This window comes from Gekko japonicus, unplaced genomic scaffold (genome assembly GCF_001447785.1).
Source record: "Gekko japonicus isolate JY-2015 unplaced genomic scaffold, Gekko_japonicus_V1.1 scaffold1470, whole genome shotgun sequence".
Lineage (NCBI taxonomy): Eukaryota > Metazoa > Chordata > Lepidosauria > Squamata > Gekkonidae > Gekko > Gekko japonicus.
In genome coordinates this window covers 107598-134560 of record NW_015177058.1, presented here as the reverse complement: position 1 = coordinate 134560, position 26963 = coordinate 107598, and the positions used below count along the sequence as shown (strand labels likewise).

The 26963-nt window shown below is 51.8% G+C and overlaps 1 protein-coding gene across 1 annotated transcript in view; it reads left to right on the top strand.

Moving 5' to 3' along the window:
- The window catches only part of ZFPM1 (zinc finger protein, FOG family member 1), a 108692-nt gene that overhangs the window by 39374 nt on the left and 42355 nt on the right, over window positions 1-26963 (top strand). The window contains exons 5-7 of the mRNA XM_015428161.1: window positions 1434-1565; window positions 6700-6795; window positions 8442-8521. Of these exons, the coding sequence (XP_015283647.1) occupies window positions 1434-1565; window positions 6700-6795; window positions 8442-8521 (308 nt within the window). The remainder of the gene's footprint in view (window positions 1-1433; window positions 1566-6699; window positions 6796-8441; window positions 8522-26963) is intronic.

Below are 26963 nucleotides of genomic sequence, written 5' to 3'. Positions count from 1 at the left end.
GCCTTGGCAGGCTGGCTGGGGAAGCAAAAAGGGGGGGAGGCATTTTTAAAAGTCTCCCCTCCCCTTCCCCAGCTGGCCTGCCAAGGCGGGGTGGGGGTGGGGGGAGCAAAGAGAGAAGGGGTTTAAAGTTTAAACCCCTTCTCTCTTCGATCTCCCCCCAGCCCGCCTGGGGAAGGGGAGGCTTTTGAAGATGCCTCCCCCCCCTTTTGCTTCCCCTTCTGACATAGCTTCCGGTGATGTCAGGGGGCGTGGCATGTGCTAATGGGCTATTATGCTAATGGGCTATTAGGTATGCTAATGAGCTCCTGCAGCTCTTTTTCTACGAAATGACCCCTGATACTAGAACTTGAGGAGCTGCCGTGGCTCAAGTGGTTAAGACGCTGAACTGCAGGCTGTGGAAGGTCAGTAGTTCAGCAGTTCGAGACCCAGGTGCCGCATGACGGAGTGAGCTCCCGTCTCTAGTTCCAGCTCCTGCCAACCTAGCAGTTCGAAAGCAAGACATTGCAAGTAGATAAATAGGTACCACTTCGGTGGGAAGGGAACAGCGTTCCGTGCACCTTGGTGTTTAGTCATGCCGGCCACATGACCACGGGAACGTCTTCAGACAGCGCTGGCTCTTCGGCTTTGAAACGGAGATGAGCACCGCAACCCTAGAGTTGGATTCGACTGGCTTTCGAGCAAGGGGAACCTTTACCTTTTACTAGAACTTGAGGGCACCCCATGAAGTTGATGGGCAATTGTCAGTACGTCTTCTTTACTCAATGGCTAATCATATGGTGGATTTTGCTGCCAGTGGATGTAGTATGAGCGTGGATACCTTTAAAAGGAAATTAGTCCATCAATGGCTACAAGCAATGCTCTCTCTAAGCTGTGGAGTCTTGTGAGCAAAAATTCTACTGTGTGAGCTACTGGCACTAAAGTTGTGAGCGAGCCATTTGGCTACTGCATCAGTTAGTTTCCTCTGGAGCCCTCCTTCCTGATCTAAGACAAAAAATTGTGAGCCAGAGGCTAAAAAACTGTGGGCTAGCTCACACTAACTCAGCTTAGAGGGAACACTGGTGATAAGCCATGATAACTAAAGGGAACCTTTGCATCCAGAGGCTGCAAAGCTCTGAATGCCTGTGGATACCCGACGTTGGGCGGAATCAAACCTGAATGTGCTACAAAGCTGCTTTGCGCAGATGGTAGTCCAGTTTGAAGGAGATGCCAGGCAAGTGCAAAGTCCCACAGGGCAGTGTTTATGCCTCGCTAGAGTCATGTGTAAATAAAACCAGAGTTAGCCAATGTAACCTGAAGGGACTGTAAGTAGCCAGGATGTGAACCCTGAATGGTCTCCTCTCTTTCTTTATAAGCAGCGTATCATTTGATCCTCTTTTGCGGACGCAGATAGGAGGATTCATTTTTATGCCCAGTCTTGGCTTTTGTGCTCACAGGTACCTTTGGTGAAATGGAGGAGGGAGACGAAGCGCCTCTGGAGGACAACAGCCACGTGGAGAGAGAGGGCGGTGCCTCGGACCACGAGGGCTCCGTGGACGGTGATTCGTCCAGTTCCCCTTGCAGTGAAGGTAAGTTTGGCTTCGTCAGCATGGAGCCACGAACGAAAAGGATCTGCTTTGCTTCCTAATGCCCGGCATCCTCACCTTGCAAATGTAAGAAGTTGCCATAGTTATTCTATAAGGAGGGAAAGGCAATTTGCCCGTGGCCAGGGGCACTCGTCTTGACTGCTATGCTTAGCCATTCCAGGGCTGCTCCATATAGCCGCTTTTTGGTCACGCGGCTGAATTTTCGAGATGTTTCGCGTGCAGTATCATTTCATGATTTGAACCAGAGTCGGCTGGTACTGTTCCACCCATATTGCATATGTGAACAGGAGGAGAGAGGGAAGAGGTTAGCCCAAGGCTTCCTAGCAAGTTCTGAACAGAAGTGAAATTCAAACCAGGGACTTGGTTTTATGGCTACCAGGTCTCTGCCCTTCCTGGCTCACATTCCAGTCAGCAATACTGACCAGTGTTCCCTCTAAGCTGAGTGAGTGTGAGCTAGCTCACAGTTTTTTAGCCCCTGGCTCACACATTTTTGCCTTAGCTCAAGAAGGCTGGCTCCAGGGCAAACTAATTTATGCAGTAGCCAAATCGCTTGCTCGGAACTTTAATGCCAGTAGCTCACAAAGCAGAATTTTTGCTCACAGGACTCCACAGCTTAGAGGGAGCGTTGATACTGACATACTTTCATTAGCAGTTTTTCAGGGCACAATGGCAAGAAATGCAGACACTGAATTTAGTTGCGGCATGGTTCAGTGACTCACATGCATATTCCCTTCGCTCCCGTGCTGTGAATATCCAACTGGCAGAAAAGCATTCTGTGTTTTGCTCCTAGCTTACTCTTTTGTTTAATACAACACATTAGCTGGTCCCAGACTCCCATATCCACTGAGGCCTGTGCCATCTTGCTCAGGAGCACCGAAATTGGTGGAACGTATTTTCATGGCAAGGACTGAACTGCAGAACTCGTACTTCCCGGAAACTCGCTTTTAAATTTCGTTTCATTGGCTGTCCTCAAGGTAGGAGTGTTTAGCCCATATGAGGTGGTGAGGGCTGCAGTTTCTCAAAGCCCCTCTGGATTGGAGGTCCCTAATATCCATCATTTGATAGTGTGCCTGGAAAGGGTCGGAATCTAGCTGGTGACCTGTGACTCTCTAATCTCTCTCCTCATCTGCACATATACAATACAGATCCACCAAAAGGCTTTTCTTCCCCGAAATGTAAACGAACATTCGGATAGTTTCGGAGCGTAACTGTGTCGGTCTGCGGTAGAAGAGCTGAGTTCGAGTCCGGTAGAACAGATTTTCAGGGTATGATCTTTCGCGAGTCAAAGCCCCCTTCGTCAGGTTCGTCAGGTATCTGATGTAGGGGGCGTTGACTCCCAGAAGCTTTATACTCCAAGAATCTTGTTGGTGGTTAAGGTGTCACTGGACTCGAACCAACCTGGTCATTCGGAGGTGATCCAGTTGGGTGTGTGTAGTGAGACTGTTTCGGGGAGGGGATAAGGGAAGCAGGTTAACGAAAAGGCCAACTGCTTGTTTGACAGCAGACTTTGACCCTTTGCTGCCCCCCCCCCGCCCGCAGGAGGGAAACAACAAGTCCCTTTATCTGATTTTGGAGCTTGCGGCAAAAGCCGTGGCCGGGGGGGGGGGCTGGTCTGGGGGGGGGTGAAGAGATTCAAAGGCTCCAGCTGAGTGCTGCACCTGGCACTGTGATAAAAAAGAGGCGATAGCGCCCGATAATGCTCCCGGCTGCAATAACTGCTGCTCCCGTGGCGAATGGCAAAAAGCTTTCAGCGCGATGGATAACAATCAATATGCCAGCCACTTTGATTTATAGCCAAAAATAATGGGACTTTTATCCCCGGCGATTGATTTATTTGATGTTAATCATCACCCCCCTCCCTTATCACCTGTATTAATAATCGCCAATGGCCGGTGACGTCACCCTGGGGGCGCCCTTTACGGCGCCCATCGATTGGGGGTGGTTTTTTTTTTTTTTTTGGGGGGGTTTATCGAGCTCGGATGCAAAAGGCAAACATGCACTTTGGGCGCTGATCTTTCACGCTGTCTTATGCAGATAGGCTTATCGGCAGCATCTCAAATGGCCCTTAATGGGGAAAATAATTGCCATCCAAGTTGCTATGAGGACGCCACAGGAAGAGCGGTTCCCAGGAACCCGGCTGGAGGGCTGCAAAAGGGGGAAATAGCTCAGCCTTCTGACTCACCAATCAGCAGTTGCCTGCTTCTGATGTCATAAGCCACAGCCTCTCTCGGTCCTACGTGTGCCCTGGGCGGCCACGTCTGTGCCACGCAAGCCCAGAGTTGGAGCATCCACTGCCTTTGCAAGTTTCTAACCCTCACTGGCTGAGACGATAAACTTGAAAATGCATGGCTGAAATCCAAGAAGCCACACTGCGGTTTGCTGCTCCCTGTCGCTACCAGAGGCTGAATAAATTATACAAATGCATAACATCTATAATTTGTCTCACACAGCCGGATTTTGTGAACTGTCTTGAGTCCCCTTGTGGAGAAAAACCATGGGACTCGAATTTCTAGAATAAATATTAAGAGTGTAAGAACATCAGATGTGCCTTTTTGATCAGAACAGTGACCCACCGAGTCCAGCGTCCTGTTTCACACAGTGCCTAACCAGTTGGCCTGGAGGGGCAACAAACAGGATCTAGAGCAGGGGAGTCGAACTCATTTGTTATGAGGGCTGGATCTGACATAAATGAGACCTTATTGGGCCGGGCCACGCGTGTCATAAAATGTAATGCCAGCTAGCGGAGATATAAACTTTATAGAGGACACAAACACAAAGGGTTTTGGGTTTTTTACTTAAAATAAAAACATACTTAAAACATCAGCACTCTTGCAATATTTTGTTTAATTACCGGGGCTGATCACCGACACTTCTTGCTCTGAATGATTGCATCAAAATGTCTGTGCTGTTGCAGTCTTGAGTGTGCTGTTCAGGTGTGTATCTGTAAGCTGCAAACCTACGATGACGCAGCAGCAGCAGAACTGGAAGAAGAAGCAGAAGACAGCCAGTTCCACTGCGGGGCAGATAGAAGCCCTTTGGGGGGGCCTGACCTGGCCCCCGGGCCGCATGTTTGACACTCTTGATCTAGAGGCCAGGGCCTTCCCTGATGTTGTTTCCTAGCAATGCCCCGGATGTGGCGGTTTCCCTCAGTCATCATGGCTAGTAGCTATTGGTGGACCTCTCCTTCAGGTGTCTGTTTAATCCCCTGTTAAAGCCAACCAAACTTGTGGCTATCGCTACATCTTTCAACAGTGAACTCCGCAATTTAATTATATGCTTGACTGAAGGAGTATTTTTTTTTGTCCGATCTGAGCCTGCTGTCCGTCAGCTTTATTGGGTGCCCTCGAGAGCTAGTATTATAGGTGGAGGAGGAGAAGTTCTCTCTGTCCCCTTCCTTCAGCCCATGCATAATTTTATCAATATCATGCCCCCCTCCTTCACTCATCTTTTTCCTGAACTGGAAAACCACAGTGCCTGCAGTCTTTCCTCATAGGAAAGGTGTTCTAACCCCTTACTCATCTTGGTTGCCCTCTCCCGCACTTTTTCCAGCTCTGCAGCCTCTTTTTTGAGACTCGGAAACCACAACTGTGCGTAATATTCCAAATGGAAGCTGAGCCATAGATCTATACAAGGGCATTACAGTATTGACATTTTTATTTCAACCTTTCCTAATAATCCCCAGCACAGAGTTTGCCTTTTTCCCCCACCACTGGCCACACACAGCGTTGACATTTTCATTGAGCTTCTTGCCACAGTCCCAGGTTCCCCTCTCGGTCTCTGCCAATTCAGACCTCATTAACCCATATTTAAAGTTAAGATTTTCTGCTCTCTCTCGTGCATCACCTAACACTTGCCTTCACTCACCTTCATTTGCCATGTTGTGGCCTACTCACCTCATCTGGAGAGAACTTCCTGGAGTTCTTCACAATCCTCTTCTGTTTTGGCTATCCTGAATAATTTGGTATCATCCTCAGACTGGGCCATTTACACTGCTCGCCCCTCAAATTCCAGATCATTTTTTGAACAGATCAAAATTGTTTATTGTAATTGGGTCATAGAATTTGGTACAGAATGTGAACTTCTGCTTTTAAACAATGTAAAGTTATCTGACCAAATTTTATTTTACATAACGTGTCTAAAGGAAGGAAGAAGCAGAAGACTTTGGAAGGGAGGGGGATGGGAGAGGGTGTGGTCAAGACCAAGGCGCCCCCCCCCCCGGTCTTGTGGTTCGGGCATAAATGTTGGGGTACCTATGGATGAGACTCTCCCAGGTTTGTTCCCATAGCAACAAAACTGTGGTTGATTTTGACATCTCTCCAAAGGATGTCTGTATTTCGGACAATATTTGTCGAGCACTACCTGTCAAGATATACAAGTCTTTCTTTCTCTGGATGCCACTTCCAACCTACAACAGCACCACTCCAGTCTAGCGCTGGGGTTAACTTATGAAGAACACACGAGGCTGACTGACGCTCAATCAGACCCTCGGTCCATCACAGTCAGTCTTGTCTCCCCAGACTGGCAGCTGCTGGCCAGGGTCTCAGGTGAAGGTCTTTCTCATCACCTCCTGCCTGGTCTTTTAAACTGGAGACGCCGAGGGTTGAACCTGGGACCTTCCACATGCCAAGCAGATGCTCTGCTGCTGAGCCACGGCCCGTCTCCTTAAACCTTGTTCTCACAAATATCTTTTGAGGTTGTAAATCTGTGTCTGGATTATACAACTTCCTATCAAAGGTAGGAAGGGACGAAGGGAGCTTTGACTTTTGAAAGTTTGCACACTGGAAATCTTGTTGGTTTCTAAGGTGCTACTGGGCTCAGATCTAACTTATCAAAGGCAGAGGCTCACGTGGGTGAATATTTTCTCCATCTAAACAAACTCCTTGCATACAGATAGCAGACATGTTGGGGAAAGCGTTCTAGTCTAGCCTTTTCCTCCTGAGATCCTAGTTTTCTAAATGCCAGGAGGAGGAACGTTCAGCCCTGTAAGTCTGGACAGAGGACCTGAAGGAGCATCACGTGATTAAGCCAGGGGGTCAGCTGATTGTCCCTGTGGACCCCAGCTGCCGTCTGTATCTTCTCCAAGGACTTTGGTGCCATTTTGCTCTTTCCATTTCAGAGGCAGAGCCCAAAGAGAATTCAGCCAGTCCGAAGGAGCCCGATAAGCAAGAAATTCCGGAGGAGCCGCAGGAGCCGAATCCGTGGAATGGGCCAGGTAAATTCTCTCTCCCACTTCCTGCGTCTGCCGTCTCCCTTTCTACCAGGCTCATCCAAACTCTCTTGGGTGGTAACCAGATTCCCCACTCGATGCTTGACCACCTTTCCACAGAAAAAAACCTAACGGAGTTCAGCAGGATGTTCAGTTGATGGGCCACACAGAACAGGTCTGTGTAGCCTCACCTTGGCAACACGGTGGTTCTGGGAACTTGGACCCTTGTGGTTGCTAAAAACAAGGGTGATCAGCCAGGGAAAGGGGGTTTTTTATTCAGTTGATTGACCCTTTTTAGCAGATTCTCCAGGAAGACAATGGCTTATTCTGAGGATAAATAAAGGTGGGATAGACGTGTTAGTCTGAAGCGACAGAACAAAGTTGGAGTCCAGTGGCACCTTTAAGACCAACAGAGTTTAATTCTGGGTATAAGCGTTCATGTGCATGATGCACGCACATGAAAGCTTGTAAAGGTAAAGATTTCCCTTGCTCAAAAGCCAGTCGAATCCGACTCTAGGGGGCAGTGCTCATCTCCGTTTCCAAGCCGCAGAGCCAGCGCTGTCCAAAGACTTCTCCGCGGTCATGCGGCCGGCATGACTAAATGCCGAGGCATACGGAACACTGTTGCCTTCCCACCAAAGCGGTACCTATTCATCTACTTGTGATTTCTTGCTTTCGAGCTGCTAGGTTGAAAGGAGCTGGGGCCAGAGACGGGAGCTCACTCCGTCATGCGGCACACTCGGGTCTCGAACTGCCAGAACGCCGGTCTGCAGCTCAGCGTCTTTTAACTTCTGAGCCACTGTGGCCCCTATGAAAGCTTATCCCCAGAATTAAACTTTGTTGGTCTTAAAGGAGCCGCTGGACTCCAGTTTTGTTCTTCTGAGAATGAGAGACAACCTATGATTTAACTGAAACAAAGGTTGCCTTTCGTTTTTTGGAAGAGGAAAGGCTATCTTCGATATTCAGTTGGCATCTCGGGTTGTCAGCTCCTGCTTGGGAAATTCCTGGAGATTTGAGGGTGGCATTTGTGGAGGGTGGGGTTGGGGGAACGAAGGGACCTCAGGAAAGTATAACACCATAAGAGTCCCGCTGCTATTGGAGCTGTTTTCTTCAAGGGATCTCTGTAGTCTGGAGGTCAGTTATAATTCCAGGATATCTCCAAGTCCCCACCTGGAGGTTGGCAACCCAGTTTGGTTCCCCAATGGCCTCCGAAAGCAAGCAGGCTCCAAAACACGGGGGGCATTGTGGCACGTGCAGATTGCAAAGCTTAGGAACATCTGTTTCTCCAGGGCAGGATGCTACTTGTAGCCTGTTTCTCGCACTGGACTTTCATCTCTATGCCAGTGAGGCACACGGTGAAACGTTGGGTGTGCCACCCTCCATCTGCTAACAGAAGAGCGTGTCATGAGCTGGCAAACAGTGGCGTGGTTACATCTGAGGGAGGGGGTGAGATGGGAAGATGTCTGAAATGAGCCTCTGGGACACCCTGCCATGAGAAGGTCAAGAGCTGAACGGCACAGCTGGACTTTGGGGGACTTTGGGGGAAGGCTCCTCTTCTTAATGATCGCTCTTTGTTTTGCTCACCAAGATCACTCTGAGAGCGGTCTGTATCTTCACGGTGGGAAGACATTTCTTCCCTCCATTCGTTGTAGAATGCTGCAGCCGCAAGCCGGTTTCTCTAAGCAAGCTGGTGCTGACGGGCCAAGAGTCCTTCCTGGCGTTGAGTCAGGCTGTAGGTTTCCATAGTTGCAAAGAAGCCCTGATAACATTCTGGCCTGCTTCTAGGTGATGTTATCATAACCTCCAAGAAATACCTATTTCTTTTCTATCGCGACCGTTCCCTTTTCTGGCACAAAGTGCCCCCCCACACACACACACACAGAGTGGGTGTTTATTCTGTCGTGGGGTTCTTGGCTGCTCTGTTTATGTATTTATTTTATTTATAATTTAAATGTATAGACCGCTTTCCCTGAAAATACAGGGCTCAGGGGAGTAACCAACACGGGAACAACACGGGAAGCCACACAGGAAGGACAGTGGAGAAAGAGGGCCCTGATGGTAACACAAGAGTGCTGCTGGATCCGAGCAGTCGGTTAGGTGTAGTGGTTAGGAGCGTGGACTGTAATCTGGGAGAACTGGGTTTGATCCCCACTTTTCCACATGCAGCTGCTGGTGTGACCCTGGGTCAGTCACAAGTTCTCTTGGAGCTGTTCAAGTTCTCTCAGTCCAAGCGTTTGACAACTTGGACTGAGCATGCAGCACTTTATAGTCGCCATTCTGAATAAGTTTTATTGAGTGTAAAGTATGTTTTTAATGTTTGTATTGATTGTTTTAGATGAGTTGTTTTATTGTATGTTGTTGTACGCCGCCCTGAGCCACTTCGGCGGGAGGGCGGGATAAAAATCAAATAAATAAATAAGGAGCAGTCCTCGAGAGCTCTCTTGGCCCCACCTACCTCACAGGGTGTCTGTTGTGGGGAGGGAAAGGGAAGGAAATTGTAAGCCGCTCTGAGACGCCTTTGAGTAGTGAAGGGTGGGGTATAAATCCAATCTCCTCCTCCTCCTCTTCTTCTTCCACCTTTACCCCATTATGGACCAGGAAGGCAGAAGCCTGATGCTGTGTTTTGATGTGGGCTATTGAGATCTTTGCTCAGCTGGGAAGTAGATCTTGGCCTTCTTACAGCAAAGAGGAGGAGAGACTGTTCTGCTGGGTCTTTAGACTCGTGGCGTTTCATTTTGATGAAATGAGATCATATTCTCATCAAAGACTGCGGAAGTGTGTCTGCTGGACCCGCACTCCCAGCAGCATTAGATAATTGTGTTTTGCACTTACAACAAGCCTGTGGGGTGGGTCGAGCTGAGAGAAATGACTGTTTGCCCCAGGTTACCTAGAGAGTTTCCTGCCTAAATGAGGATTTGAACCCAGACCTTCTGAGGCCAGGGTGTTCTGCACACAAAGCTGTTATTGCCATTCCAAGCTATTCAAAGGAACCTTAGGGACTGATGAGGATCCTCCAGATCTCTTTGCAGAGCAGTCCAGGGCATCAGCCTCCTGGCAGTTTATCTATAGCCTGGGCGGAGAGGAGTGGAGCCGGCGCACCCCTGCCCCCGCAGTGGCTTGTGAGTGTCTCCTCAAAGTGTTGGTCTGCTCCCCCACCCCCACCCCCGTGGCCAAATCCAGGAAGGGAAATGTGTTTCACAGGCTGATATCCCTCCCTGTCCCTTCCCGGATGCTTTGGCTGGAAATATCTGCCAGACGTCCCATCTCCTCCTTGGCTATCTCTGCTTCCCCACCCAGCCCTTTGCCCTCGATGGGCCAATGCGAGGTTTGCTCTGCTGCTAATCCTCTTTGGCCCCGGGCGAACCTTCAGCCCCAGATCCTGCCAGTGCAGCCACCAGACATGTCCAGACTGCTGTGCACATCTGGAAGGAACTTAGTGTGTCCTGCCGGGCTGTTTGAACACCTGGTGGCTTTTGCTTTTTTTAATGGGAGGTGTCACTGTCTGGTTTCTTTCCCCAGTATGTCAGGGGCAGGTTCTGTGGCCTCTGAAGTCAGATGAGCATCCTTACCCACGGGAGGCAACAAACGGCCTTAACTCCATAGCCTGAAAGTCGTGTTCTTCTTTTCTCTCTCTCATTACCTCCTTTTTAAAATAAAAAAATATCTTCCTTAATGAAGTATTCTGGAGAACCTGGAAGGTTGCGTGCCGGTTTTTGTCAATTTGCTTGGTATTAAATGGGGCTACCAGCAGCCTCTTTAGCAAACCGCGCTTTACCAAAAATAAAAAGTCACCTTGTGCCACTTTTTTTTTTAAAGACTAACAAGATTTTGGCCCTTTTCACATTGCCATTCTAAACTGGATGTTATTCGTTGTTGGCCCGGTTTTGAGTAAAGGATACAGGGACGGGGGGTTCATACAGTGAATTTCCTTCCATTAATGAGCCGTCTCTGAAGTGCTGTGGTCATTTCAAACAGTGCTTCCCCCACATACACACACATCCTTTTTCGCTGCACAATCTTCCTTAGACTTAAAAAATGTTCTATGCAGGGCTCTTTTTGTAGAAAAAGCCCAGCAGGAACTCATTAGCATAATAGGCCACACCCTGACAGCACCGCTTATTAGCACATTAGGCCACACCCCCATGTTACCAGAAGTGTGGTCATCCAGCCACACCCACCTTTCCCTTCTTATTCTGTTTACCTTGTTTGTTGTCCAAACCCAGGGCCTTTTTTTGTAGCAGGAACCCCTAATGTAGTCAATCCTAATGAGTCCCTGCTGTTGGGTGTGGCCTATTATGCTAATGAGTTCCTGCTGGGCGTGGCCAACTCAGGAGCCAGACGGAACTCCGTTCCTGTGCGTTCCTGCCCAAAAATAGCCCTGGTTCTATGGTGAGCACTGTAGCACTAAACCAGTATAGCAGTTTTGTGAAATCACGTGGCAAAAAGGGGCAGGGAGAAAAGCGGCATTGTAGGAAGTGCGATGGACATTTTAAACAGCACACCACAGTGATTTTCAGAGCTCAACAAAGGGGCGTTGGGGGGAAAAAAAGTTTCCCTCAAAAGCGGCTCAACCATGCTTTGGTAACCCAATGTAAGCGGGTTTGTATGAACAGGTAAATAAATTCCACTAGCAACCGGATATGAAAACGGGTTTGTCTGAAATGACAGGAAAAAAACCTTTTAGCAACCAGTTACCAAAACAGAATGCAAAGGCAGGTTGAAAAGTGTATTTATTTCAGCATCAGCTTTAGTTTGGGAGGGGCTGTGGCTCAGTGGCAGAGCATCTGCGTGGCACGCAGAAGGTCCCAGGTTCAATCCCCGGCATCTCCACTTAAAAAGGACCAGGCAGTAGGTGATGTGAAAGACCTCAGCCTGAGACCCTGGAGAGCCACTGCCAGTCTGAGGCCCTGGTCACATGGGCCAGATAACGTGGAAGGGAGGTGTGGCTTTTTGCGCCAGCGCAATTTAACGCGCCAGAACGCGATCAAATGCGGCAGCGGCAAATCGGGGTTTTGTTTGTCGGCGCGTGTTTCCGGCGCGTGCCAGCACGGCGAGAGGAGCGCGCTTGAGCGATCACACATAAGTATTCCGTCGACGGCCCGTAGCAAACCGTTTGCTAGTAGGCTTTCCCGGGTATTTTAAAACTCCGGATCCTCGGGCGGATGCTACGGGTCGGCGATGGGTGTGCTAACGCTTGCCAGATGTGTCCTTGAGATCGCGCCTGTATACTCCGCCCAACATTCGTGTTTCTCCCGCAGCAAATCCTCCGTGTGACCGAGGCCTGAGTAGACAATACTGACCTTGACGGACTGATGGCCGGATTCAGTACAAGGCGGCCTCGTGTGCTCATGGGCCTACTAGAGCCCACTAGTCCCTGAAAGTTCATGCCAGAATAAAGTCTTGGTACCTTCACTGCCAGCGGTGGCTCAAGTGGTTAAGACGCTGAACTGCAGGCTGTGGAAGGTCAGTAGTTCAGCAGTTCGAGACCCGAGTGTGCCGCATGACAGAGTGAGCTCCTGTCTCTAGCTCCAGCTCCTGCCAACCTAGCAATTCGAAAGCAATAAATTGTAAGTAGATAAATAGGTACCACTTCGGTGGGAAGGTAACAGTGTTCCGTGCGCCTTGGTGTTGAGTCATGCCGGCCACATGACCACGGAAACGTCTTCGTACAGTGCTGGCTCTTCGGCTTTGAAACGGAGATGAGCACCGCAACCCTAGAGTCGGACTCGACTGGCTTTCGAGCAAGGGAACCTTTACCTTTACCTGTCTTCAAGGTGCCACAAAATTCCTGTCTAGTCTTGCTGCAGCAGGCTAATACAGCTACCCTTCTGCAACGTGTGTTATACCAGACCCCCCCTCCACCCACGCCAGTCTGCACCCCTTTGCCTCGTCCACAGTAGCCAGTTTTTCCCATTGAGCAACAGATGGCAGCTTGAACAACGGTGCTGCTGAGTTCCAGGCACTCTGGTCCCTGCCATCTCTCTGCAGGGAGTTAGAGGATGTGGGGCTTGAACAGCTGGTGCCCCGTGTGTGGGCGAGATTGGAGGAGGAGGAGGAGATTGGATTCATACCCTGCCCTTCACTACCCAAAGGTATCTCAGAGCAGCTTACAGACTCCTTTCCCTTCCCCTCCCCACAACAGACACCCAGTGAGGTGGGTGGGGCCGAGAGAGCTCTGACAGAGATGGCTCTTTTTCAAGAACAGCTCTGACAGAACTATGGCTTGCCCAAGGTCATCCAGCAGCTGCGAGTGGAGGAGTGGGGAATCAAACCCGGTTCTCCCAGATTAGGAGGAGGAGGAGGAGGAGATTGCATTTATACCCCGCCCTTCACTACCCAAAGGAGTCTCAGAGCGGCTTGCAAACTCCTTTCCCTTCCCCTCCCCACCCTGGGAGGTGGGTGGGGCTGAGAGAACACTTGACAGAAATGGCCCTTTTTCAAGGGCAGCTGTGCCAGAGCTTGTGACTGACCCAAGGTCACATCAGCAGGTGCAAGTGGAGGAGTGGGGAATCAAACCCGGTTCTCCCAGATTAGAGTCCGTGCACTGAACCACTACACCAAACTGGCTCCGGAGTGTTGTTCAGATGGGATCCTCCTCTCTTGCACCTTTCCTGTGCCCCAGGAGCACGGATTTCTCCCACTCTGCTGCGAGCCAGAGAAGAAAGGGTCCCGGCATCAGCGCATCAGTTCCATTAGATGGGTTGTGCAGCGCCCCTGTTAGAACCACCTTGGCACCTTCAAGCTCCCTTCACTGCCAGCTCATTCCAGACGTGTTCTAAGAAATAATTTTTCTTTCTCTTCTGACCTGGCCCCCTGGGGGCAGCTCAGGCTGCTCGCGAGTCCCCCCTACAGACCACCATCACTCTTATATTCCATTGTGACCTTTAGAGCATCAGTAAAAGCACCCTGTTCTGTTTCCTCTCTGCTCTGAGGAGTCACGGCCTCACACCTTTGCGGCCATCAGGGCTTAACAAAGTCCTCGCCTGTGCATTAGGGCCACATTGGAGCGGACTTTGATTGGCATGATGGGGTGTAGTGGGGTAACTTTCCATGTTTTTACGTGTGGGCTGCAGTGTTCTCTCTCAGTTTGGTGTAGTGGTTAAGTGTGCGGACTCTAATCTGGGAGAACCGGGTTTGATTCCCCATGCCTCCACTTGCACCTGCTGATGTGACCTTGGGTCAGTCACAAGCTCTGGCACAGCTGTCCTTGAAAAAGAGCAGTTTCTGTCAGAGTTCTCTCAGCCCCACCCACCTCGCAGGGTGTCTGTTGTGGGGAGGGGAAGGGAGAGGAGTTTGTAAGCCGCTCTGAGACACCTTTAGGTAGTGAAGGGACTGTTTCTGAATTTAATGCTATATATGCTATTAAAGGTTTATTGATTGATTGATTGATTGATTGATTGGTAGTGAAGGGCAGGGTATAAATCCAATCTCTTCTTCTCCTCCTCCTCCTCTTCTTCTTCAGCTGAGTGAGTGTGAGCTAGCTCACAGCCTTTTAGCTTCCGTCTCACACATTTTTGTCTTAGCTCAGGGAGGATGGCTCCAGAGCAAACTAATTGATGCAGTAGCCGGATCGCTCGCTCACAGCTTTAATGCCAGTAGCTCACAAAGTAGAATTTTTGCTCACAACAGCTTAGAGGAAGCTTTGGTGGGCTGCTAACGCTCCAAGCCGATCTCATTCTAGAAGCGTGAGAGCTGGCAGTGTCTGGCACTCTGTGCATGCTCAGATGAGCTGTCCTCCTGGTGAGGAGGAACGTGTTTCCTGGGGCTGAACCCTGGTGCCCCCCCGCTTCCAGCGAGCATCCGGATGGAGCATCGTTTCCACCTCTTCCCTACCCCACTCTCCCGCACACACCCCACCCCCAGCCGGAGTTGGTTATTTGCATTCTTTATGTAAAAGAGATTTTATTATCGTCGCTGCGCAGCCCATCTCCACTCTGGTAATTGGAGTGATATTAATTTCTGTGTGGCTGGGAGTTGATGCGAGTCCGGCGATGCCGCGGCGATAGGCTTTTCCTTCTTGCACTAACCGCCGCGATAGGCCTTCTATCAGTCTCTGTGCAGGCACCGCACTTATCAGGAATGGAACGGGCAGAGGGGGAAAAAAGGAAACTTTTGAGCAGCCTGAATTTCTTCTTTATCTGGCAGGATCCGCCGTGTGTCAGCAGTGGCAGTCTGGGAAATGGTGTGTGGAGGTGGGGGGAGGCGGTTGTCTGTGTCTGTGTGCTGGAGGGGTGGGGTCGTGCTATTGGTCCTCGGTGCCATTTTAAACCTTCTCTCCCATGCACCTACCTGGCCACGTCAGTCAAGCTGCCTCGGTTGGGCTTGCCGGGCATCCCCAGATTCTAGGTGCATCCTTGTGGCCCACATGTCGCTTAACCCACAGGCCAGCCGAGCTTAGAGCACCCAGACGAGGGGCCGGGCCTCCTCCTCCTCCTCCTCAGCCCTTTGGCCCTCTGGCTAGCAGAAAGCCCCAGACGAGCATGTTGCCGGCCCTAGAGCAGGGCAGGGAACAGCAGAAAATGTGAGGTTGCCCATTAAGGGAGGGGCTGTGGTTCAGTGGAAGAGCCTCTGTTTGGCATGCAGAAGGTCCCAGGTTCAATCCCTGGCATCACTAATTGAAAGGACCAGGCAGTAGGTGATGTGAAAGACCTCTCCCTGAGACCCTGGAGAGCCACTGCCAGCATTGCTCCCTCTAAGCTGTGGAGTCCTGTGAGCAAAAATTGTACTCTATGGGTGCGGTCAGACGGCATGCTGAAAGCGGGTTAAACGGCTCCAGCCCCGTGCGTGTGTTTTTTAACCTGGAGAATCGCGATCACACTCACCTCCTTGTTCCAGATGGCTGCGCAGCCACATCGCTCCCTGCCATCCACACACGGGAGCGTGCGTCGGTGTTGTTTTTTTCCCTCTCTCAGTTTGGGCATGTGCACAGGCGGCCATCTGTAGAACCAAAGGTTTTCCGCGTGCGCAGAACAGCGATTTCCACTTCAACCCAACTGTTGTAACACTTCCCTTTAAACTTTAAAGGAACACTTCCCTTTAAACGTTTACCCCAAAAACGGCCTCGGTGAGATCCCGAACTCGTCTAAACACTAAAACTAGGCACCGTTTAAACATTGTTTTTAATAATGCGGTGGCGGATCTCCGCCTATGCGCACACCGCCAATGCTTTAAAAAAAAGGCAGGCGAAAAGTGGAAGCCTCCGGCAGCTTTCAAGCGGGAAGGAGGTTTAAACCAGAAGTGGCTCGACACCACAGGAGCGATCAGACATCAGAAAAGTGCGGCTGGAACCAGAGAATCAGGAAAACACCACTTGGGGACCTGGTATCAAAATACTCCGGGTCAAAGCGGTTTTGAGCCGGAAAGCGACGGCTGGGGACGGGAGTCAGATGTTGACTGTGTGATCACGCAGATAAAATCCGTTTCTGAGGCAAACCAAAAGCGGACTAAACGGCCCGTCTGAATGCACCCTGTGAGCGACCGGCATTAAAGTTCTGAGCCAGTGATTTGGCTACTGCACAAATTAGTTTGCTCTGGAGCCCCATCCTTCCTGAGCGAAGACAAAAATATGTGAGCCGGAGGCTAAAAAACTGTGAGCTAGCTCACACTCACTCAGCTTCGAGGGAACACTGACTGCCAGTCTGAGTAGGCAAGACTGACCTTGTTGGACCAAGGGTCCAGTTCATCATAGCGCAGCCTCATGTGTGCTCTTTCCGTGTTGGCTGTTTCCTCTTCTTCCCAAAGTCAGCTGTGCTAAAAAGCTTTTCTGTGGCATCATTTGAAGGGCGGGGCTGGCTGGAGGTTGGTGAAGGCCTGGCGTGTGCTTTTCAGAGGTTACAGGGGCGCCTCCAAAGATCTGGAGAGCATCACTTGCCCCAGACATAAGAACATCGGAGAAGCCCATGTTGGATCAGGCCAATGGCCCGTCCAGTCCAACACTTTGTGTCACACAGTGGCCAAAAATACCAGGTGCCATCAGGAGGTCCATCAGTGGGGCCAGGACACTAGAAGCCCTCCCACTGTTGCCCCCCCCCAAGCACCAAGAAGAAAGAGCATCCCTTGCCCCAGACTAAGAGGAACTCAGGACAGCCGGATCTCTCAAAGAGGAGCTGAGGAAAGAGACCCAGAATAGCTGTTTTCCGCAGCAGTGGTGCGTCTGCCTCAGTTTCTCGTTCCAACTGGAGTCAAAGCATAGCTGCAGGGTCTGCTATCCCGGACCAGACAACATCGTTGTTTGGTAAGTGAGGGTTGCCCCACCCCATTATTCCTGTTGAAATGCAAACTCTTTTCCCCTCCAGCAATGGCGCTGGTGGCATGTGTGCTCTGGGAACAGTTGGGCGAGGGGAGGACAAACGGCGCTCCAGTGTGCTTTTGTCAGTCCTGTGCAACGTGTAGCCAGAATGCGAAAGTCAAGGGAAGGAGAAGAAAATGAGAGGGATTTAATCTTTGCTATGACCTTGTTCGCTGGAGGGGTCTCGGCTGCTTTAAAATTCTGATATGCAAATAGCTGATAGCTATAATCTATAATCCTCAACTTGGGAGCGTTTGCAGATGTAGCAGCCCATTCCATTTACTTCCTGTTCTCGTAAATCTCGCTCAGAGGCAGAACGTGGCGTTTCCAGCGGCTGGGAGCTCCGGTTGCCTCCAACAGGTTGGGTGGCCTGTTCAGAATTGCCCGCAGGGGTAGGAATGACGGGAGGGAAATGATTCCCCCTAGCGAGGGGTGGAGCCCGGTCTGTGGCAGCAGACAGTGGCAAGAGCCCTTTGCAGGCAAAGGCCTCTCTCATGAGATGAACGGAGGAGTCTGGAGAATGTGCAAACCTTAAAATGACTGGGGAAACTGGAAACCTTTGAATATGTTGCATCATCCTTGAGAACACGGTACACAACCCGCAGTGTCCTACTGGCATGCGAACCAAACGCAAGGCCAGATGAGTGTGCTTAAGGTGAAATGAAATAATTCTCGACCAAGGGAGGCACGATTTGGCAACCTGTATAAATTACAAAATTGAACCGCATTTGCCTTTCTGTGGCCCCGGCCACATGTGCCGGAAAACGCGGGGGGTGTGTGGCTATTTGCACCATCGCATTCTGATCTACCATTACGCGATCAGATGCGACGGTGGCACATTGGGGTTTGTCCTTCGGCACGCGCTGCAAAGAGGACGGCCGGAGGGAATAGGCGCGCCCTGGCGCGATCACACCGAACGAGTCCGTCTGCAGCCCGTGGCAAACCATTTGCTAGTAGATCTTTGCAGGTACTTTTTAACTGCGCATCTTCGGCGGCACACCACGGGTTGGCCATGGGTGCGCTCAGGGGTTGTTTCGTAGAAAAAGAGCTAGGGGAACTCATTAGCATAACTCATTAGCATATGCCACACCCCCTGACATCACCGAAAGTGTGTCATAAGGCCACAAACCCCGCCCCCAACGGTCCCGGCCGCCACCGCCGGCCTTGCAGCTCCACTGCCGAGCCCCATGAGGGGCCCAGCGGTGGACCTGCAAGGCCGGCGGGAGTGCAAGGAAGCCCCGCGAAGGTCCTCCCTGGCCCCAGGCAGGCAGGGGTGGGGAGAGGCTGGGAAGAAGCAACTTACCCTCCCTCTTCTCCTGCCTCCTCCTAGCTGAATGAGGGCCGGAAGCAGGGGGCGGGGCTTCGTCATGTGCCCCGCCCCCTGCAACTCACCCGGGGGAACTGCGATCCCCCCCCGAAATGACCTCTGGGTGCGCTACGCTTGTCAGATGTCGCGGTGTGGTCGCGCCCCGAAAATCCACCCAGCATTCGTGCCTTTCATGCGGCAAATTCTCCGTGTGACGGGGGCCCATGTTGGTTTTTTAATTAACAGAAGAAGAGCCCTGCCGGATCAGAGCAGTGGTACTTCTGGAGCAGCGTTCTGTTTCCACTGTAGGTAGCCACATGTTGTAGGAAGCCCGCAATTTGGGGCTCAGAGGCCAAAGCCTCTCTCATTGTTGCCCCCCTAGGAAATGTTGTTCTAACTGTAGTGTCTCTTACCGCCATGCCTCGTAAGCATGGATGGGCCTGGGTTCTGCATACAGATGCTGCCTTTGCTGTTCAGATGCTGGGAAGTAGCTGTGGTACATGCTCAAGATCCACCTACTGAATACCTAACATTTTTGCTCAGAAACTCCTTTGGTTTCTGCAGATTGTTCGTTGCCCTGAGCCTGCCTTGGCGGGGAGGGCGGGGCATAAATAAAATCTCTCATATAAAAGCATTTTGGGGTGGCCACCAGCCTATGGGGTGGCGAGAGGAAATGTGCTCCCTCAGCCATTGGCCCGCCGGCTGCCACTCGGGGCAACTGGCATGCCATTGGCTGGGGGGGTGAGAGGGAGGGACGAGGCTAGCTGGCTTGGTGCGCGTGTGCGCAACTAGAACAGGGGGCGAGCGGCCGTCCCTCACTCGCCGCCGCTCCATTGCTACGTGCACCACTCACTCGCTTGCTCTGGCGGCTGGTGGGGAGAGGGGAGAGGCCAGCCGCCTTGACATGCCGGGCTCTCAAACGGGTGGGAGGTTGGGGAAGAAGCCAGCCCACCCGGCTTGGCCTGCCGCCACCGGCGCATGCCACTGTGGACAGGCGAGGCCTGCCGCCTCCAGTATGCCGACAGAGGAGGGATGAGGCCACCTGGCTTGCCCCGCCACCTCCAGCGCGCAGCAGGGGGAGGCGCGAGCCTGGCCGCTGGGGAGCAGCCCCGCTCTCCTTTGCCAGTGTGTGTGGGGGGCTCCTCTGGCAGCCTCTCTCTAGGGCTCGCTGCCTCTCTTCCCGCAATGGGCCTTGCGCCTAGTAAATAAATAAAATACATTTGCACCGATCTTGAGCTGATGGATCCCGGCACAGATTCTGTGCTGAGGAAGCTCGTTGAAGAGAAAAGGGCAGCTTTGCTAGCCGCTTCAGTTCACCTCTGGACTTCCTAAGAATACCTCTCCCCCCCCCCTTACTGAGCGTACCGACTGCTGTTCATTGGGAGGCTGATAAAATGCTGCTTCCTTGCTGAAATCGGGTCCTAACCAATGTTCCCTCTAAGCTGTGGAATCTTGTAAGCAAAAATTCAACTTTGTGAGCTACTGGTATTAAAGTTGTGATCGAGCGATTTGGGGCACTTTGGCTCCTGCATAAATCAGTTTGCTCCGGAGCCGTCCTTCCTGAGCGAAGAGAAAAATGTGTGAGCCAGAGGCTAAAAAATTGTGAGCTAGCTCACACTAACTCAGCTTAGAGGGAACACTGGTCCTAACGTGGTGTGTCCTATAAGCTTGTAAACACTTTTAGTGGAGCAGGTAGGAGACCAGCTGAATACATAGAGCATCTGGACCACTTTCCACTCGGGCTGCCTGACGATTCCAGCCTTGCTGACACCCCATGCGAGGCTCAGCTGTTTTCTGGCCCCACACGTCTCACTGATGGGCAGCCCCATAAGGTTTCCAAGAGAAGAGACAAGCAGAGTTGGTTTGCCCTTGTCTGCCTCTGCGTAGACATCCTGGATGTCCTCAGTGGTCTCCCATCCAAGAACTAACCAGGGCCGATCCTGCTTAGCTTCCAAGATCTGATGAGATCGGGCTAGTCTGGGCTATCCATGTCTATTCGAGGGTGGGAGGCAGGATCTAACAGTCACTGCTGTCCCCCGTCCGTCTCTCCCCCCCCCTTTGTAGTTGTTCCGTCGCACAGTCGAGTCTGACTCTTCGCGACCCCATGGACCAGATCCCGCCAGGCCTTCCTGTCTTCCGCCGTCCTCTGAAGTTTGCTCAATTTCATGTTCATTGCATCTATGGCACTGTCTAACCATCTCATCCTTTGCCATCCCCGTCTTCTTTGACCTTCAGTCTTTCCCCTTCTAATTCTAGAGGCTGGAGGAATATTTGTCAGAGATGCTTTAGGCTGGTCCCGCATTGGCAGAGGGCTGGACTAGAGGGTCTGTACGGCTCTTTCCAACTCTCTGATTCTATGATTCTGTTCTATGAGTCTATGAATTCACCTGACACCAGTGTTCCCTCTAAGCTGAGTGAGTATGAGCCTGCTCACAGTTTTTGAGCCTCCAGCTCACACATTTTTGTCTTCGCTCGGGAAGGAGGGCTCCAGAGCAAACTGATTTATGCAGTAGCCAAAATAAAAATAAACCTGGGGACGGCTGCTCGTGTAATTGTCAACCTGTGGGCAGGTTCACAGCGCAGGTAGAGGTCCTTTAATGACCGAGGGGCCTCAGCGTTTGCCGCTTTCTTGGTCAAAGCCAGCGCTTTGAGTTGTGCCCAGAAACACACGCTGCACGCTGGCAGTTCTTTCAGTGCCAGTAAAAGGCGCTCCCCAATGACTGGTCCCCTGTAAGTATGTCACGTTCTGCCCCAAGCTGAAGTTTCACACAGTCTCCAAGGACAGGCCCATGAACAATGTGTCACAGTCATCAAGACTGGGTCAGTAGCTGGGAACACGGCTGCCCCAGAGATCTTGGCCTTGTCCTCACCTAGCCTGTTGCGCCGGCTGCCCGAGGCTGTAGCCAAGCTTCGTTCGAGGTCACTGCAAGTCCCACCTCCCCATCGATCCAGGCATCATTGCAGCAGGACCGGGAAAGAGGTCCCTCTTCCGGGCTGCGGCAACATCTCGCTCGCTGAGGGATGGTTATGCCCCCGGCACATAGATCAAGGTGCAGACCCCCAGCCGCTTTGTCAGGCCCTTGGAATACCAAGCAGCCCCTTTAAAGAGGGGGGAAATAATTAGAAGGTGTACTGAGCTGCCTTCTCAACCTGTAACTCTGCCTTGTATTTTATTGTCCTATTTCCTTTTTATGGTCTCTTTTATTTTCACACCCCATCAAATATTCAAATAGATTGGCGGCCCTGGAGCCTCTTTATGCGGGGCCGTTTGTCACATTTTATACCCTTTTGTCTCCCGGCAAAGAGCTTTTACTATTAATTTCAGGGGCGAAGGAGAGGTCTGCGGGCTGGCCTCCTTTGCGGCGGGCGTACCAGAAGCGGCTTCTTTTCAGCCAGGCTCTCTCCATCTCCCCCAGAAACCCCTAAGGCAGGGGTGTCGATCTCATTTGTTACGAGGGCCGGATCTGACCTAAATGAGGCCTTGTTGGGCCGGGCCATGTGTGTCATAAAATGTAACGCCAAGTAGCAGAGATATAAACTTTATAAAGGGCACAAACACAAAGGGGCTTTTTTTAACTTAAAAACATGCTCAAAACATCAGCACTCTTGCAATATTTTGTTTATTTAATAGTGTCTGATAACTGACACCTCTTGCTCTGAATCATTGCATCAAAATGTCTGTGCTGTTGCAATCTTGAGTATGCTGTTCAGGTGTGTATCTGTAAGCTGCAAACCTATGATGACACAGCAGCAGCAGAACAGGAGGAAGAAGCAGAAGACAGCCAATTCCTCTGCGGGCCTGGTAGAAGCCCTCCGGGGGCCTAACCCAGCCCCCGGGCCGCATGTTTGACCCTCCTGCCCTAAGGTGATTGTGCAAACTTGCCCACAGCTTCTGCTAGCCTGATTGGGGTGTCCAGACACTGCTGGGACACTCGCTTGTGGGCTGGAGGCAAAAACACAATGAAGCTTCGCCCCCCCGTTCAGCTGAAGAGAATTGGCCCTTCCGCACTGTCATTTTTGTGACTTGTTTGTCCCTGTGGCTTCAGGGTATTCTCCCCCAACGTGTTTCACTTTCTCTAGTAGTCTCAGAGGGGGCAAAGCACATGTGGAAAAGGGGGAGAACCCAAAGCAATAGGGGAAAATGAGTGATGAAAGTCACAGTGTGGAAGCGGCCAGTTGTTAGTATGGGCCTGGCTCAGGGCCAGTGCTCCCTCCGAGCCGTGGAGTCTCGTGAGCAAAAATTCTACTTCGCGAGCTACTGGCCTTAAAGTTGTGAGCCCCTGCACAAACCAAGTTTGCTCTGGAGCCCTCCTTCCTGAGCGAAGACCAAAAAACGTTTGAGCCGGAGGCTAAAAAACTGTGAGCTGGCTCACACCAACTCAGCTTAGAGGGAATGCTGCTCAGGTCAGGGCTTCCCGTGAGCCTGCCTTATGAAATGTCATTCGCGGTGGAAAGTGCCGTCCAGTTGCAGCCAACGCAGGGGTTTTCAAGGCAAGAGGCCTTCGGAGGAAGTCTGCCATTGCCTGCTTCTGCAGAACAACCCTGGGCTTCCTTGGAGAAGTGCTAACTTGGGCCGACCCTGCTTAGCTTCCAAGATCTGGCAAGATCAGGCTAGGCTGGGCTGTCGAAGGGCAGGAGGACCCAAATCCACCAATCAGGCCCCTCTCCATGCCGGATGGAGCTAACTCCCCTGACACACAGACAACCTGACAACTTTCTGTTTATCTAAAGCATCCAACAGTCAGGTAATGATACACTGCTTCAAGATATGGAGGTTCCATGTATTCAGTACAGCTTAATAACCACTGGCAGATGACCGGATCGCTGTGTAAACCCACTGCAGCCGCAGCCTAGACAGGGGGAGGCAGTTTGCTATCTCCAGTGGCAAACTTTTTCCTCTCTCTATTTTTGTTCGATCTTTCTTTCCCCTCCTTTTCCTTTCTTTTTTATCTGTGCTGTGACTCCCTGTCTGCGTAATCTCTCCCTGCCTGAAGTTTCTGTGCAAACCTCAAGGTTTATTATCGGGCGGCGCAGAGCGGTGTGAGGCGGGACAACCCGGTCTGATGGACAGGGCAGGGTGTTGGCCACGATCTTCCCGATTATCTGGTTGCATTTGTGTGTGTGTGTGTGTGTGTTTCTCTTTCCCTTCGCATTGGTATGTGTGGGTGGGAAAAATTATTCCAGCAATTTTCTTTTATCACTTGGAACAGAGGGTTTTTTACACTAGATAGTCCTATTTGTTTTAGATTACCCATGCTGGAGGGGAGCGGAGGGGGCAGGCGGCGGTGGGAACACAGCGCTTGCGAGGCCAAGGTGGCCTTGATCCACCAAGCACGTGACATTCGGCGTCGCATCGAGGCACTGATGCCCCCTGGACTCAGAGGATCTCCTTCAGTTTGGCGTAGTGGTTAAGAGCAGTGGACTCTAATCTGGGAGGACCGGGTTTGATTCCCCACTCCTCCACTTGCAGCTGCTGGATCACCTTGGGCAAGCCATAGTTCTCTCAGAGCTGTTCTCTCAAGAGCAGTCCTCGAAAGAGCTCTCTCATCCCCACCTACCTCACAGGCAGTGTTCCCTCTAAGCTGAGTTGATGTGAGCTAGCTCACAGTTTTTTAGCCTCCGGCTCACACATTTTTGTCTTAGCTCAGGAAGGATGGCTCCAGAGCAAACTAATTTATCCAGTAGCCAAATCGCTCGCTCACAACTTTAATGCCAGCAGCTCACAAAGTAGAATTTTTGCTCACAAGACTCCACAGCTTAGAGGGAACATTGCTCACAGGGTGTCTGTTGTGGGGAGGGGAAGGGAACGGAGTTTGTAAGCTGCTCTGAGACTCCGAGTGAAGGGCGGGGTATAAATTCAACCTCCTCCTCCTTCCTTTCTGTACATGGTCAGAAGAACTCTCATCCGCCATACTATTTCTGATATCCCGGAGCAGAGCGCTGGCATGGTGAAAGGGTTCTTTGGCCTCAACCTTGCATGTACAGCTTGAATACCTGGACTAAACTGCTTAGGAAGAAGAAGAAGAGAAGAGATTGGATTTCTACTCCGCCCTTCACTACCCGAAGGTGTCTCAGAGCGGCTGACAAACTCCTTTCCCTTCCCCTCCCCACAACAGACACCCTGTGAGACACGTGGGGCTGAGAGAGCTCTTGACAGAAACTGCTCTTTTTTCAAGAACAGCTGTGCCAGAACTACGGCTTGCCCAAGGTCATCCAGCAGGTGCAAGTGGAGGAAGAAGAAGAGGAGGAGGAGGAGTTTGGATTTATACCCCGCCCTTCACTACCCAAAGGAGTCTCAGAGCGGCTGACAAACTCCTTTCCCTTCCCCTCCCTGCAACAGACACCCTGCGAGGTAGGTGGGGCTGAGAGAGCTCTTGACAGAAACGGCTCTTTTTCAAGAACAGCTCTGACAGAACTTCGGCTTGCCCAAGGTCACCCAGCAGGTGCAAGTGGAGGAGTGGGGAATCAAGCCCGGTTCTCCCAGATTAGAGCTTGTACACTTAACACAAGACACCAAACTGGCTGGTAGGCCGGTGGGGGTAGGCAAGGAGGTGGGGGGGAGGTGGGTCATGCCAGTGCTGATAAGAAACTGGCGTCGCACAGAAAGAAAAGGCAATGAGGTCCTTCGTTTTGTGAGACACAATAGCCCCCCACCCTGGCGGGGGAGAGATAGGATCACAGCGCATTCTGGGCCTGAATGGGCTGCCCTTGCTTGCCAGGATATGATCAGACCCTCAGAAGCCCACCTCCCTTTGTCCCTTCTCCTTGGAGCTGATGGTATCGGGGGCTGCCTGGCCAGGGCGCCAATTATGAGACATTCTCTACAGGGCACACGGGGAAGGAGAGTGTGTGTGTGTGGGGGGGGGGGGAAATAATCTGATGCACAACGGAGAGAAAAGGGAAAGGCGCTTGGGGGGTGGCGGCTGAGGGATGTGGGGGCTTTTTTGGTTCCTGCGTTGGAAAGAGAAGAAGAGGAGGAGGAGATTGGATTTATACCCTGCCCTTCACTACCCGAAGGTGTCTCAGAGCGGCTTACAAACTCCTCTCCCTTCCCCTCCCCACAACAGACACCCTGGGAGGTCGGCGGGACTGAGAGAGCTCTGACAGAAACTGCTCTTTTTTCAAGAACAGCTCTGAGAGAACTGTGGCTTGCCCAAGGTCATCCAGCAGCTGCAAGTGGAGGCGTGGGGAATCAAACCCGGTTCTCCCAGATTAGAGTCCGCGCACTTAACCACTGCACCAATACTAGGCCAGCAGTAGGTCTGGAACGGCTCAGCGTGGCCCCCAGCCCTTTGGGGAGGTTTGGTGCAGCAGCTGCATCCTCAAGATGCACGTGGGACTTTGGAGCGACCCCCGCCTTGGTGTGGGTTGCTTCCAGACGACCCCTGGCTGCTCCCTTTAGACCACACCCAACCCCGACTCCCTTGAAGCCGCTTTTGCCTGCTGCTCTCTCCTAGGAGGGCTGTCTGATACCCGTCTCCCTTAGGCAAACTTTCCAGAGGAGATGAGGGCAAAGTCCCATGGTGATTCCCTGGCCTTCCTCCCCTTTCTCCGTCTCCCCCCCCCCCATCCCCAGCACTGTGTCACGTGACTGTGGGGACAGAAATCTGTATTTTTTGTGCATTGAGGCTATAGATAATTGGTGGGGATGGAGGAAAGTGCCGTCAAGAAGCAGCCAACTTGTGGCAACCACATAGGGTTCTCGAGGCAAGAGATGTTCAGAGGCGGTCTGCCATGGCCTGCCCTTTGCATCACAACCCTGGTATTCCTTGGAGATCTCCTATCCAAATCACCCTGCTTAGCTTCTGCGTTCTGATGAGACTGAGCTAGCCTGGCCCATCCAGGTCAAGACAAGAGACGGACGGGGTGGTTTTCCATTGCCTGCCTCTGCGTAGCAACCTGGGACATCCTTGGTGGTCTCCCATCCAAGTACTAACCAGAGCCGACCCTGCTTAGCTTCCGAGATCTGATGAGATCAGGCTAGCCTGGCCCATCCAGGTCAAGACAAGAGACGGACGGGGTGGTTTTCCATTGCCTGCCTCTGCGTAGCAACCTGGGACTTCCTTGGCCGTCTCCCATCCAAGTACTAACCAGGGCCGACCCTGCTTAGCTTCTGAGATCTGATGAGGCTGAGCTAGCCTGGGCCATCCAGGTCAAGACAAGAGACGGACAGGGGTGGTTTTCTATTGCCTGCCTCTGCGTAGCAACCTGGGACTTCCTTGGTGGTCTCCCATCCAAGTACTAACCAGGGTCGACCCTGCTTAGCTTCTGAGATCTGATGAGACTGAGCTAGTCTGGGCCATCCAGGTCAAGGCAAGAGATGGACAGGGGTGGTTTTCCATTGCCTGCCTCTGCGTAGCAACCTGGGACTTCCTTGGTGGTCTCCCATCCAAGTACTAACCAGAGCCGACCCTGCTTAGCTTCCGAGATCTGATGAGATCAGGCTAGCCTGGCCCATCCAGGTCAAGACAAGAGACGGACAGGGGTGGTTTGCCATTGCCTGCCTCTGCGTAGCAACCTGGGACTTCCTTGGTGGTCTCCCATCCAAGTACTAACCAGAGCCGACCCTGCTTAGCTTCC